Source organism: Anomaloglossus baeobatrachus, chromosome 6, assembly GCF_048569485.1.
Source record: "Anomaloglossus baeobatrachus isolate aAnoBae1 chromosome 6, aAnoBae1.hap1, whole genome shotgun sequence".
In the NCBI taxonomy this organism is placed as follows: Eukaryota; Metazoa; Chordata; class Amphibia; order Anura; family Aromobatidae; genus Anomaloglossus; species Anomaloglossus baeobatrachus.
The window spans coordinates 540,157,369-540,170,659 of NC_134358.1; the positions used below are offsets into that span (position 1 = coordinate 540,157,369).

At 48.9% G+C, this 13,291-nt stretch overlaps 2 protein-coding genes across 7 annotated transcripts in view; one reads left to right on the forward strand and one right to left on the reverse strand.

Moving 5' to 3' along the window:
• Positions 1-13,291, reverse strand: part of ADAM22 (ADAM metallopeptidase domain 22) — a 331,085-nt gene that overhangs the window by 123,409 nt on the left and 194,385 nt on the right. For all 6 annotated transcript variants that reach the window (XM_075315606.1, XM_075315604.1, XM_075315602.1 and 3 more), the window contains exons 7-8: positions 3,361-3,430; positions 3,168-3,238 (exon numbers count right to left, since the gene is read on the reverse strand). In XM_075315606.1, the coding sequence (XP_075171721.1) occupies positions 3,168-3,238; positions 3,361-3,430 (141 nt within the window). The remainder of the gene's footprint in view (positions 1-3,167; positions 3,239-3,360; positions 3,431-13,291) is intronic.
• Positions 12,351-13,291, forward strand: part of CLDN12 (claudin 12) — a 16,487-nt gene continuing 15,546 nt past the window's right edge. The window contains exon 1 of the mRNA XM_075315608.1: positions 12,351-12,453. The gene's annotated coding sequence lies outside the window, so the exon portion shown is untranslated. The remainder of the gene's footprint in view (positions 12,454-13,291) is intronic.

The following is a 13,291-nucleotide window of genomic DNA, read 5'->3' on the forward strand; positions in this document are numbered from 1 at the left end:
ATTGGTGCATGTACTGGAGGCACCACTTCTGGGGTGGCTGTGGGTTGCTATTTTTAGGCTGGGAAGGGCCAAATAACCATGGTCCTTCCCACCCTAATAATACGAGCCCCAAGCTTTCTGCTGTATCTTGGCTGGTTATGAAAAATAGGGTGGACCCCACGCCATGTTTTAAAAAAAAATATTTATTTACATAATTTAATAAAACAGTGTGTGATCTCCACTATTTTTGATAAACAGCCATGGTACAGCAGACAGCTGAAGGCTGCAGACCGCAGCATTCTGCTTTACCTGTGCTGGTTATCAAAAATAGGGGGGATCCCAAATCATTTTTTCCTTTAATATTTATTTATTTGGCTAAATAGCTGGACAAGCTATGTAACTATCTGTTATCTATCTATCTAGCATTTATCTAGCTTTGCACATCTTTTACACATAAAAAACATTCATTTCAGTCTCATGTGTTTTTTTTATGGTACATGTTACACAGATGTCACATGGTTGACACACAGATTACACACGGATGGCCACATGGTAGGACAAAATGTTCTGTGCAACATATGCATTTTTTAAACGGTGAGGTCACTGAGTTCACTGAGGTTGCCTGAGGTCAGATTACCTGCGGTCACAGGTGAAGGGCTGAGGGAACCTCCAGCTGTGGCCACGGCTAACCTGAGTGACGTTACCGCTGATCACGCGGCTCACTCAGTCTCTGCCTGAAGCTCACAGCGGGCAGTCATGTTCCATGATCGCGTGGTGTGACTTTCAATGTAGCAGAGCTACAATCATAATGGGACCTCATGTGGATTTCATCAGACTTGCACTGGTGTTTTGGGGGTTAATAAAGTGGTGAAAGAGGGTGCTTTTTTGTCTTTTATTTCAAATAAAGGATTTTTTCGGTTTTTGAGTTTATTTACTTTCACTTACAGATTAGTAATGTGGGGTCTCATAGACACCTCCCATTACTAATCCCAGGGCTTAGTGGCAGCTGTGAGTTGCCATTAACCCCCTATTACCCCGATTGCCTTTGCACTAGGGCAATCGGTAATAGCCGGGTAAAGTGCTGAGATTGTCGCATCTAATGGATGCTGCAATCCTGGGCGGTGACAGGCTGCTATTTTTAGGCTGTGGTGGCCCAATAAGCACGGGTCTCTCCAGCCTGAGAATACCAGACCCCAGCTGTCGGGCTGTAGCTTAGATCGGTATCAAAATTGGGGGGTACTGCATGCTATTTTTTTCCTCATCTGGTTCCTCTTATTTTGCTACAATTCCAAGATAAGTACATGTTTGGGGCTACAGCCTGTAGCCTTATGCTTTATCTGTGGTGGGTAGCATAATATGGGGGGCTCTTAGGTCAGTTTTTTATTTACTTATTTATTTTTACTGTACGATATAGACCCGCAAACTGGGTCTGTGACTGGTAGCGTCAGACAGGCTGTCATTCAGCGTATGGGCGCGTCTGACTGCAACCAATCACAGAAGCCGGTGGCCGGGGGAAGCAGTGAATATGTATGAGGTGGATGTCTGGCCCCAGAAGTGAAGGAGAGGCTGCGGGAGTAGTTACAGTGTGCTGACTTTATGTTTTCATTAGTTTTACTTTATTTTCTTTATTACACGAGTGCCGGGCCCAGCATTCAGGTACCTTTATACCCACGGGAGTCGAACTTTACAGTCTGGGTCCGCCCATCATTATTTTTCACCCACTGAATAAAAAAAACGCATTGTCAAAAATGTATGGTAAACACATGTGTTTTTGAATGTGTTTTTGTGACTATAGGCTGCGTTTTTTCTGACCATAGGGTGCTGTTTTGTGGTGAACACAAAACTGCAGAGTGCGAACAAAGCCTTATTGCTCCAGTATTCTGATTATCAGCCACTGCAGATGTGATGCCCCTGGACTATCAGGTCGTCACAGGGTATTGCACAATCTGCCCTCCTGTGCAGTATCCACCTCCTTCTTGGTTTTGGGTCCCTAACCATATGGTGCTGCCTAAATCAGCTAATCAAATCCAAGATACACCCTGCACCACACCCACCAAACACACCAGTGGACGGCTTGAGTGGAATAGAGTCGCCCACCTGGGGGGTTGGGGAGGGGAGGTAAGAAGTGTCAAAAGAGAGAATAGTCTGGAAGTGAAAGTGAGAGGAGGTCAGGAGCGGGGCTCTTGGGAAACAATCTAGGTGGCAGACGGTGATCTGGGCCTAGAGGAGTTGGACCCCCGGTCGTAGGGGATCGTGGCAAGGGGCACGGATCTGTCGAGGAGGACAGCTGGCGGCCTTGCACCATCACCGGGCTGGGACCAAGGCACGACGGGGTACGTGGACCCTAGGTCAGCGAGTAGCTTCAGGCAACCCGATAATTTACCCGTGGAGAACGGAGCATTCAAGATTCATTCCCAACCGCTCCAAAATTGGGGCACTAGCAAAACGAGGGGGATAGGACTTTCCAATCCAAAACGGTCCAGAAAAACCCAAGCGTGAACCCTGAGAGCAAGCTCCCACACTTAGCCTTAGTGGGGAGCGGGACCCGGCAAGTTTCACACTACCGGGACCACCAAAAAAGTAAACTTAGTGCCAGGAGGCAGGTCACGGATCACCAGGCAACACCATTGGGGACGGGACCCGAACTAAGCTCCCCTCAGCGGCAGCGGTGTCCAGAGACTTGTTTTACCAGTTGTCGGTGTCTGCTTAATGGACTGAGTGAGTACCAAAGTGACCCCCCTGCATCTCACAGCACCTCTTACTGAGTCCCGGGGTATCCCTCTACCCGTGGAGGGTTCTAACACCTGGCTGCCCCATTCCATCATCCCCGGGTACTCCCAACTGCAGCGGTGGGACTCCTAATTACCACATACCACGGGTGGCGTCACAAACGCTAATAAATCCCTTGTAAATACCCCCTTCATTTGAGTGGCTGCACGACCCCCGGGTCCGGAGACCCTCGAGCCACTGAGAACCCGGATCCGAGCAACTCGGCTGCTGGCACGGGGGCGGCACACAGACAGTACAGGCCCACTCCACTGGCAGGAAATAAATGGTGAACATTTAGGGAACACTCCTATATTTTGTTTTCTTTTAACCATATTAACCTTAAATAACATTGATTGCAAAGTTCTAGAGTAGGTCTGGTTCTTTATACATTAAATTACCCATTTGATGGTGTTACTCACATTTCTCTTTTTCCTCCGAGGTCCTGACGTCTGACTCAACTTTACAGATGTTTCGTTCAGTGACCAAAATTCTAGAAAAAAAGGAAATTGAATGTAGATACTTACGATTCAATACAATACACTGTATAGTTTTTCTCGTCTATACAATAAGTATAAAAAATAATGAAGAAAAAAAAAGTCTTGTAAAATTTACCGGATGGCAGCTCGTCGAGAGGAAATTCAAGCACTTTAGATTTGTAAACAGAATGTAAACGATAATCCTCCTGTCATAGGAAAACAGAAAATATAAGATATATAGTATACTCATAATATAATTCTAAAGGCTGCTTTACACGAAACGACGTCGCTAACGAGGCCGGATGCGCGTCACGAATTCCGTTACCCCAGCGATATCTCGTTATCGATGTCGTTGCGTGTAAAGCGGCCTTAATAATAATAATGATAAAAAAACTAGAGAAGACACAAGAGCTTCTATTCCTATTCCTATTTTTAATGTCACGGACCAAAATAAATTCTAAGAACGAAAGTTGCCTTCAGCATTTGAGCTGCACAGCGGTGATCCTGGCCGCCCGCTGAGGAGCAAACCGCAGAACAGTTCAAGTACAGTAATGTATGGATTAGATCTTGAGGGTGATTAGTCAAAAGTGACAAATTCATAATTGGAGATTGCAAAGTTTTTTCCTAATGCCATGAATAAGATTTATTTACTGAAGGAAAACAAAAAACATTAATTCTCCATGGGACAGCTGGAGAAAGCGGGAATGTTAGAGAATGAATGAATTAAGCTGCAGTCAGGCATATGCACTAATGCTCCTATTCCACTGATCGGAGCAGGTCCCAGCAGTCAGACATCCCCCCCCGGATCCAGTGAGAGGTGGTAACCTCTTCCAAATGGGTTAAGTCTAAAGGCCCCGTTACACGCAACGACGTATCTAACGATATATCGCCGGGGTCACAGATTCCGTGACGCACATCCGGCATCGTTAGCGACGTCATTGGGCGTGACAGCAAGGAGCGACCGTTAACGATGGAAAATACACACCTTATCGTCCATCGTTGACACGTCGTTCCATTTCATAAAATCGTTGATTGTAGAGCACACAGGTTGTTCGTCGTTCCCGAAGCAGCACACATCGCTACGTGTGACATCGCAGGAACGAGGAACATCACCGTACCTGCGGCCGCCGGCAATGTGAAAGGAAGGAGGTGGGCGGGATGTTACGTCCCGCTCATCTCCGCCCCTCCGCTTCTATTGGGCGGCCGCTTAATGACGCCGCACGAATCGGCCCCTTAGAAAGGAGGCGGTTCGCCGGCAACAGCGACGTCGCTAGGGAGGTAACTACGTGTGACGGCTCCTAACGATTTTGTGCGCCACGGGCAGCGAATTGCCCATGACGCACAAATGACGGGGGCGGGTGCTTACACCAGCGACATCGCTGCGTGTAACACCCCCTTTAATAAGACCAGTAAGGCAGTGGACTGGGTGCTGTCACGTTCCTTCCCTTGAAGACACCAATCGCGTTCTTGTAATGTCATGTCAGTGTAATGTGAATGGTGTCCTGTGTCTTTTGTAAATATTATTTTATGTCAACTCTGATGGTAATGTGATTTATTATAATATATTAATGCGTAAAGTATGATAGGACTATATATAATAGGGTAATATGATTACTGTATCCATGAATATTGCATAGCACTTGTATATGTGGTTGCCAGATTGTAGGGCAAGAAGTAGTTAAGTGTTGGGACTAGCCCACAATGGGAGGAGTTAGCTAACAGGGTAAGAGACAGTTCGTTCTGGAGGTGTTAGGGCACATTTAGTGTCTGCGCACTAGATACAGATGTATAATCTGTAGGTCGTGAAAGTTGCATACACTGGGTGATTCGTGGCTGTAACTGGAAGAAAGGAGACTGGAGTCAAGATAGCATAATCCTTGAGTATTTACCGAACAGACAGAACGCTAGAGAATGCTGAGGATGGAGACTAAACCCCATACAGATTGACCCCAGTTAGAAGGGCCTGGAGAATAGGGCTTAATCGACTAGGCCCCAAGCCTAAAAGGTTATGGGTAGGAACGGACTGAGATGTAAGCAGAGTTGACTTTCCCAGGCAGTCTCCTCAAGCGTCTGAGAACACAAGACTCTATTCTGGCACTAGTAATTACCCCTTATCATCCTCCTCTATGAGGAGAAGAGATGTGGATAAGGAAACGTCTGGGAGCATAAGGCTCTATTGTGGCCAATGACAGAACCTATGGCCCTCTCCTCTACAAGGAAATTGAACATAGAGCCAGTGGAAGGGAAGGTGATCGTGACAAATTGGACTGTAGAGTAAGGCTGGGTTATGCTAGTGTGGCGCCCCTGAGGCTTCAGTCGCCACAGAGTATTGTACTCTACATTGGGTGTAATGCTAAATCCAGTTCCTGAGGAGGTCAGTCCCGGTTTCACCACATTACACATTCAATACACATCAGGTTGCCCTGTTCCCACTGGGGACTGGGCTAGTGTCAGGTAATAAAAGGGTCGCCTACAGAGAGGCATTTATAGGATACCCTCAACAGTGGCTCCAGTCCCACTAGCTTAGGACCTTGGAGGGAGGAGGAGCAGCCAGCAGGGGGAGTCAGGAGCCACAACAACAGTATAGAGAGTTCTCCAGCAGGAGTTCACATGGTTGCCGTGGGGAGAGTGAACCTGCACCCCTCGGAACCGATGCCACGCAGGGCGGCAGGATCCTAGGGAAGATCATACTTCACGTTGGTTTTCCAGGATCTGCCTGGACGGGGAAAGTTTTAAGCTTCCCTGACCACACAACGCCCAACAGCACAGTGCCATATAGGTTCCGGAGCCTCGCTTCAAGCCGGACCCTACATCAGAACATCAGAACCGCGGCACCTGCAGATAGGGACAAGAGTACGTCTCGTGAAACCCAGGGTCCCCTCGTAGCTCCAAGCCAGGGGATCCACAGACAGGCGTTACAAGGAGAAACCCACCGAAAACCATTACTACTCCCCTCATCATCCTTCCCGGGGCCCGTTATACATGTGGAGAGCAATACCATCCCTGGCTGCTACTGCCATCTGCCCTGAAGGACAGCGACAGCAGCGGCAGCCCATTCCCTGGCTGCATACCACAGGTGGTGTCACGACAACAAACTCCTCACTACTACACCCAACATCTCTCCCCTGACATCTTCTGTACGCCTCGGGGCAACGGAGCCGGGCTAGGCTGCCCGTGACCACGACAGTCGACGGCCTGGGTAAAAACCCAAGTAGGTTAAATGCACCTGCCCCGTGGGGCGGGCGCTACACTAGAAGTCACAGGACCAGTAAGATCGGAAACAACCAAGCGGGAACTGAAAATGTGTCTGAATATGCCTTATACAATTGAATTGTGCTGGAAGATATGTGCCTACTATCTGATGTATGACGTTGTTGATGAAAATGAACTATTGAGTAAAATACCATTATTTGAAATAAACTGGTGGTCTCCTTGTGTAAACGAGTCGTCATTTGGTCCTGGCCAGCTGACGTCAGCGGTAACATGTGGCCTCCATGGGCGAACGTCCTACACTACACATGTTCACACTCCCAGCCAGGACCAGCTCTCTTATGCAGTGTACAGGGGCGTCTGGAGTCAATCCCTCGTTCACAACTATCACCCGGAGGCACTCTACACATATACCTCACATATTGGTCAGCCAAGAGCTTTCTCTCCCAATTCCCCGATGGGTGTTACTGTTCATATGTTTTCAGCATGGAGAGTGGAGAAGCTGCTGCCAGACACCTCTGGTTACATCTCTACATCTGTCGGATGAAAATCAGGAGGCCCCCACACACATAAGATGTGTGTGTGTGGGCCCACCCGAAGTCAGCAGGTTCGAGGTGTGCCGCCCCTGCAGCGGTCGAATCGCTCGGATCCGGTGGTGATTAACCGTGGCTCGAGTGTCTCCGGACCCGGGGGCTAAGGGCCACTCTTAAATGTAAAAAAGGGGCTATTTACAGGGGAGATATAGTGTGTGACGCCACCCGTGGTGTGCGGTAATGTGCCGCCCTGGCAAAACCAGGGTGTCACAGAGGTCTGCATCCATGTTTTTGGTGCAGATCTCACACTCCCTTGGGGAGTTTCCCACACAAACACACACACTAGCCAATCAGGCCCCACTCACCCCCTCCCCAGGAAAACGGGAGGGGGGAAAGAGGACGTTAGAAAGAGAAGAGCAGAGTGTGTGCTGAAGTCAGTCTGCAGGAGGAGAGAAGTCTGGAAGCAGCCCCAGTCGCGGAGCTGAGGAGAAGTGGTAGTAAGGGCCTCAGGAATAGGCCAGCCACTTGTGGGGACCCGAAGTGGACTGGGAGAGGGTAGTGGCCTCCCCCGGTGCCAGCTGTCGGGACCCAGTCCAGACCAGTGTGCAAAGCAGACACAGACCTCGGGCAGGAAAAGAGCACCTGAATTACACACACGGGTGTGGGACCCGTCCTCACAGCAGCCGACCGTGGGCACCAGTTACCAGCAACTTGGTTAAATTCTGGACTCGTTTCAGTTATTGCTTGTACTGTGAGCTCTCCTGAACTACCCGGTCCAAGCCGTGGACTGCACCCGTTACTCCCCAAACCACCACTCCCAATTGGGCCCCGGGACTACAACTTCCCAAGGGGATCCCACCTTGCTGCCCTACACCATCAGTCCCGGGCACAGTCCCCAGAGGCAGCGGCGGTGCCACCACCTTATCACCACAACCCACGGGTACCGTCACGGACAATTCCCCCAACCTAATCCCCTTTTATTGTGGAGCCTTGGATCACAGACCGGGTCACGCCACCGGGATACCTGCAGAAGTGACCCCTTGGCCCGGATCTGAGTACCCCTGGGCGACACAGTAATAGGGAGTACCGCCGCTGCCGTTGGGAGTACCCGGGGTGATGGAATGGGGCAGCTAGATGACGTTACACTCCATGGGTAGGGAAAGACCCCGGGACCCTGGATGGTGGTATGGGGTGCAGGGGGAGCGCAAGCTCGCTGGTTGCAGGGGTTAGTCAGGTACTCACTCAGCACAAAAGCAGACGCTGACAACGTGGTAAGCCAAGTCTCTGGGTGCCGCTGCCCTCTTGGAGGAGCTCGTCCAGGTCCTGTCCTCTGCAGCACTGCCTGGTGGTCTGTGACCTGCCTCCTGGCACTGTATTTTAGAGTGTTCAGGTGGCCCGTCAGCTTGGAGCTTTCCGGGCACCGCTCCCTACTAATGGTAGTAGAAGAGCTTGCTCTCAGGGGCTCACTGCTTGGGATTTCAGTGGGCTGCTTTGCTTGGAAAGCCCTATCCCCCTCGTTGCGGTAGTTCCCCTGATCTCTGAGCTTCGTGGGAACAGTCCATATAGGCCCCACAGGTTAATTGCCGAGTTGCTTGAAGCTTCTCCCCGACCTAGAGTCCATGTACCCAGACGTGCCTTCGGTCCGAGCCCGGCTGCTGCTGCTGGCTATCCTCCAAGACTAGCCAAGCACCCAGTCCCAATCTCCCGCGACCAGGTCTCCGACTCCTCCGGGTCCAGACCACCGTCTGCGACCTAGTCTCTTCCTCCCCTGGGATCTCCAACTCTCAGCTTCCTCCTAGCTCCTCATAGCTCGAGGGCTACCACTCAACTGACTTGTCACCTCCCACCGCCCTGCCTGATCCCTAGGTGGGTGGCCCAATTCAAGCTCAGCAGCCCACTAATGTGTCTGACACGGTGTGATGTGAGGTGTCACTAGGATTTGTAGATGCTGGAGGAGGCAGTACTGCAGGATGGAGACCCAGAACCATGAGGGTTTGAGTCCTGCACTAAGAGTAAAGATGGTGCAGTACCCTGTGACGACCTGACTAGTCCAGGGGTGTCACAAAATGACTTTGATTTTGTAAGAAAGTTGAAAATGACTTTTCCTATTAACCTTTTCTTAAGTAAGACTAGCCCTTTAAAAGGGAAGCTATCATTAATTGCAGCTTCCTGAACTACGGTCAGTATGAGCGGGCGGCACGGTGGCTCAGTGGTTAGCACTGTAGTCTTGCAGCACTGGGGTCCTGGGTTCAAATCCCACCAAGAACAACATCTGCAAGGAGTTTGTATGTTCTCCATGCGTTTGCGTGGGTTTCCTCCCACACTCCAAAAACATACTCATAGGGAACCTAGATTGTGAGCCACAATGGGGACAGTGTTGCCATTGTATGTAAAGTGCTGTGGAATTAACAGCGTTATATAAATGAATAAAAATTATTATATTATTATTATTATTATCTGTCCGCGACCGGACCACAATATTTGGACTAGCCGAGGGTCTCCTGACCTGAGCGTGACATATTTCATTGCAGCGCCCTTGCTGGGGTTGGGGGACGCACAGTGAGCCCGACATTGTGGTCCGTTCTCGTCTAACGGCCCCTTAAGACCAGCACGCTTCCTGATTTGACACATTTTGGGCTGTCTGAGCGCCACAAACAGACATCAATATCAACTCCAAGCTATAATATATGGAAATTTTTGTAGTAAAATATAGTAAATCTAATTTGCTGCAGTTAGTCACCACTTCTACTACCAAACGCCACCCAAATTTCAGAAACGTAGAGGTTCTATAAAGTTGGAAAAGTCTCACATTTTAATGCATAACAGGTGTTATGTGCAATTAATTTGCAATGTGGTGTTTTATTTTATACTGTAGACTAGTAATATAATTTAATAACTGACTGCGAAAAGGAAAAAAAAAAAAATTTTAGAAAAAAAAGCTTTCTCTATATACATTATACCCAAAAAATTGCTGCATATTTGCTATTAAAATTCCTGACCGTTACCGTCCTCAGCCATTGCTCAAATTCCCACAAGGCCAATTTATAGGACACGGATTTGACCACAGCAAAGATTACATTTGTTATAATGAAGTTCACCTTTTGCATTTTATGAAATCTGCAGCAAGTCTGTGACAAACCTAAATATAAAACTAAAGATGAGAGAGTTAAATCAATGAAGCCTGGTCCAGCCAGTGGCCATATCTGTATTCTGTTGTTGCCCAACAGAAGCCGTGCATACCGCCTTCTACCTGCTGGCATCTCCAGATACACGTTTAATGAGCCCATATGGCGAGATGCCGATTTACTTTTTTTTTTTTTGCATACGAGAAAAACAGATGCCACACAGATTCTAAAAATGGGCACAAAAGGCAAAAATGGATGAAAACCGGATCCAGGGCAGTGATCAAAAATGGGCCATTTTTATAGTATGCAAAAAAAAAAGAGCATCTGAATAAGGCCTACGGCTGAGTTCACACTTATTATTATTTATTATTATAGCACCATTTATTCCATGGCGCTTTTTACAAGTGAAAAGGGTATACATAAAAAACAAGTACAATGCTAATGAAGAATACAAGGCACAGACTGGTATAGGAGAAGAGAGAGGTCCCTGCTCGTGAGGGCTCACAGTCTACAGGGGATGGGTGAGGATACAGTAGGTGAGGACCCTACCCTCGAGGGCTCAGTCTACAGGGGATGAGTGAGGATACAGTAGGTGAAGACCCTGCCCATGAGGGCTCACAGTCTACAGGGGATGGGTGAGGATACAGTAGGTGAGGACCCTACCCTCGAGGGCTCAGTGTACAGAGGATGGGTGAGGATACAGTAGGTGAGGGCAGAGCTGGTTGCGCAGTGGTCTACTGGCCTGAGGGTTATTTTAGGTTGTAGGCTTGTTGGAAGAGATGGGCCTTCAGGTTCCTTTTGAAGGTTTCCACGGTAGGTGAGAGTCTGATATGCTGGGGTAGAGAGTTGCAGAGTATGGGGGAGGCACGGGAGAAATCTTGTATGCGATTGTGGGTAGAGGAGATAAGAGGGGAGTAGAGAAGAAGGTCTTGTGAGGATCGAAGATTGCGTGCAGGTAGGTATCTGAAGACTAGGTCACAAATGTATGGAGGAGACAGGTTGTGGATGGCTTTGTAGGTCATGGTTAGGGTTTTGAACTGGAGTCTTTGGACAATGGGAAGCCACTAAGGGGATTGGCAGAGAGGAGAGGCCAGGGAATAGCGAGGAGAGAAGTGGTTTAATCGAGCGGCAGAGATTAGGATATATTGGAGAGGAGCGAGAGTGTTAGGAGGGAGGCCACAGAGCAGGAGGTTGCAGTATTCGAGGCGGGAGATGATGAGGGCATGTAGTAGTGTTGTTACCGTTTCTTTGTTAAGGAATGCACACATTTGGGAAATATTTTTGAGTTGTAGTCGGTAGGAGGTGAAAAGGGTTTGGATGTGTGGCTTGAAGGATAGAGCAGAGTCGAGGGTTACCTTATAAAGTGGAAGTATTTCCTTAATTTCATCCCAAAAAAAGAAATATATATGACAGCGTATCCATGGATGAGACTTAGCAAAAAAATGTTACTGTGACTACATTTGGTTACTTTTATTTTAAGATGCTGTTCTCTATGTGGTGAGGAGGGGGTTGACATACAAAATATTTAGTTGACTAGGTTTTTATATTCCCCCCAAAACTATAATAGACATATATGTTTTTGTGTCTATTGTTCTCAATGGGAGATGTGCTGAAACGCGTGGTGTAAGTTTCAATACTTGGAAAAAAATGTCCCTGTCTGTAATATTATAAACCAGTTTTGAGATACAGTATATAGTGGCATGCACAGCGTAATGTATGGCACACACTTGCGTGTTTTTGGCGTAAACGTCCCATGTATCTATGACACTTTGTGACAGATTACATACATATTTAAAGAAAATCTCCGGTGAGGAACTGTGTGCTCCCTATCACACTCTGGACACAAAATGATAGATTTATGTTATAAATTATTTATTATTTTTCACTTTAATCAGTCACTGCTCGACCACTCATGTCTGAGAAAGGCATACTAATCAATATGCCGATGACAGATGACGGAAATAGCCGAGCGAGCTGTAGTGCTACGCAGTTTCCGTAGCGCCTATAGAAGTAAATGATTGTTACGTAAACAGCGTAAGTACTTCCAGCTGAGTTGTATTCGTAACTAGGGAGTTACGGAAACTGCGTAGCTCGCAATGCTTACGCTGTTTTCGTAACTATTCAGTTTTATACGAGTTACGGAGACGGAGTAGTAAAGCCCGCTCGGCTATTTCCGTATTCCCGTCCACTCGTACTAGACACTGTCGTTTACACTGCAGACCCCAGAGCGGAAATGTTGCAGGGACGAGTCATGTGACCTGCCCGTGTCACGTGGTACCTACGTCATCGTCACTACCTAGCAGGAGCTGCTCCGGTGCGGACGCGGCCAGGCTCCCTGCTCCGCCGAGAGTCCTCCGCCAGGTCAGTGCTGTGTGCCCGCTCCTCGGACCGCTGCAGCCGGTGTAAGGGGAGGGGGGCGGCTGCACAACTTGTCTCACTTATTGCACGGCGGGGGGCAGACTCAATATTGGGAGTTTTAGAAGCTACAGGTGCACCCCACAGTCCTGCAGCCGGGGCCACAGCAGTGCTGTCACTATGTCTACAGGGCAGAGCTCACCAAGCGGAGGAACTACAAGTCCCAGCATGCCCTGCTCAGCCACAGCCTAGGGGATGGAGCGGATCTGCTCCCTGAGGCTCGGAGGGATCCGCTGCTGTTACTGCAGGGTACAAGCATTGCAGGATCTTGTCTCCAGTCACCAAGAATCGTGCAAAAGTGAGTGGACGCTGCTACCAGGAGAGCGGTCAGCAGCAGGCTGGTATGGATGTAGCAGAGCTGAGCCGGGGGGCACTGTGATTTCCTAGAAGGGGCTGTACACTTGTCATCAAGAGATTCTGCTCAAACCATGTCTTGCACAAATGTCACATCACAGTCCTGACCTCTGCGATGTTATGGAATCAGACTACGCAACATGACCGCCTCAGCTCTGCTACATCTGATGGTATAGGGTCATGACCCCCCCCCCCAATTTCCCACTGTCCATCATGACCCCCCCCCCAATTTCCCACTGTCCATCATGACCCCCCCCCCCATTTCCCACTGTCCATCATGACCCCCCCCCCCCAATTTCCCACTGTCCATCATGACCCCCCCCCCAATTTCCCACTGTCCATCATGACCCCCCCCCCCCCCAATTTCCCACTGTCCATCATGACCCCCCCCCCCCAATTTCCCACTGTCCATCATGACCCCCCCCCCCAA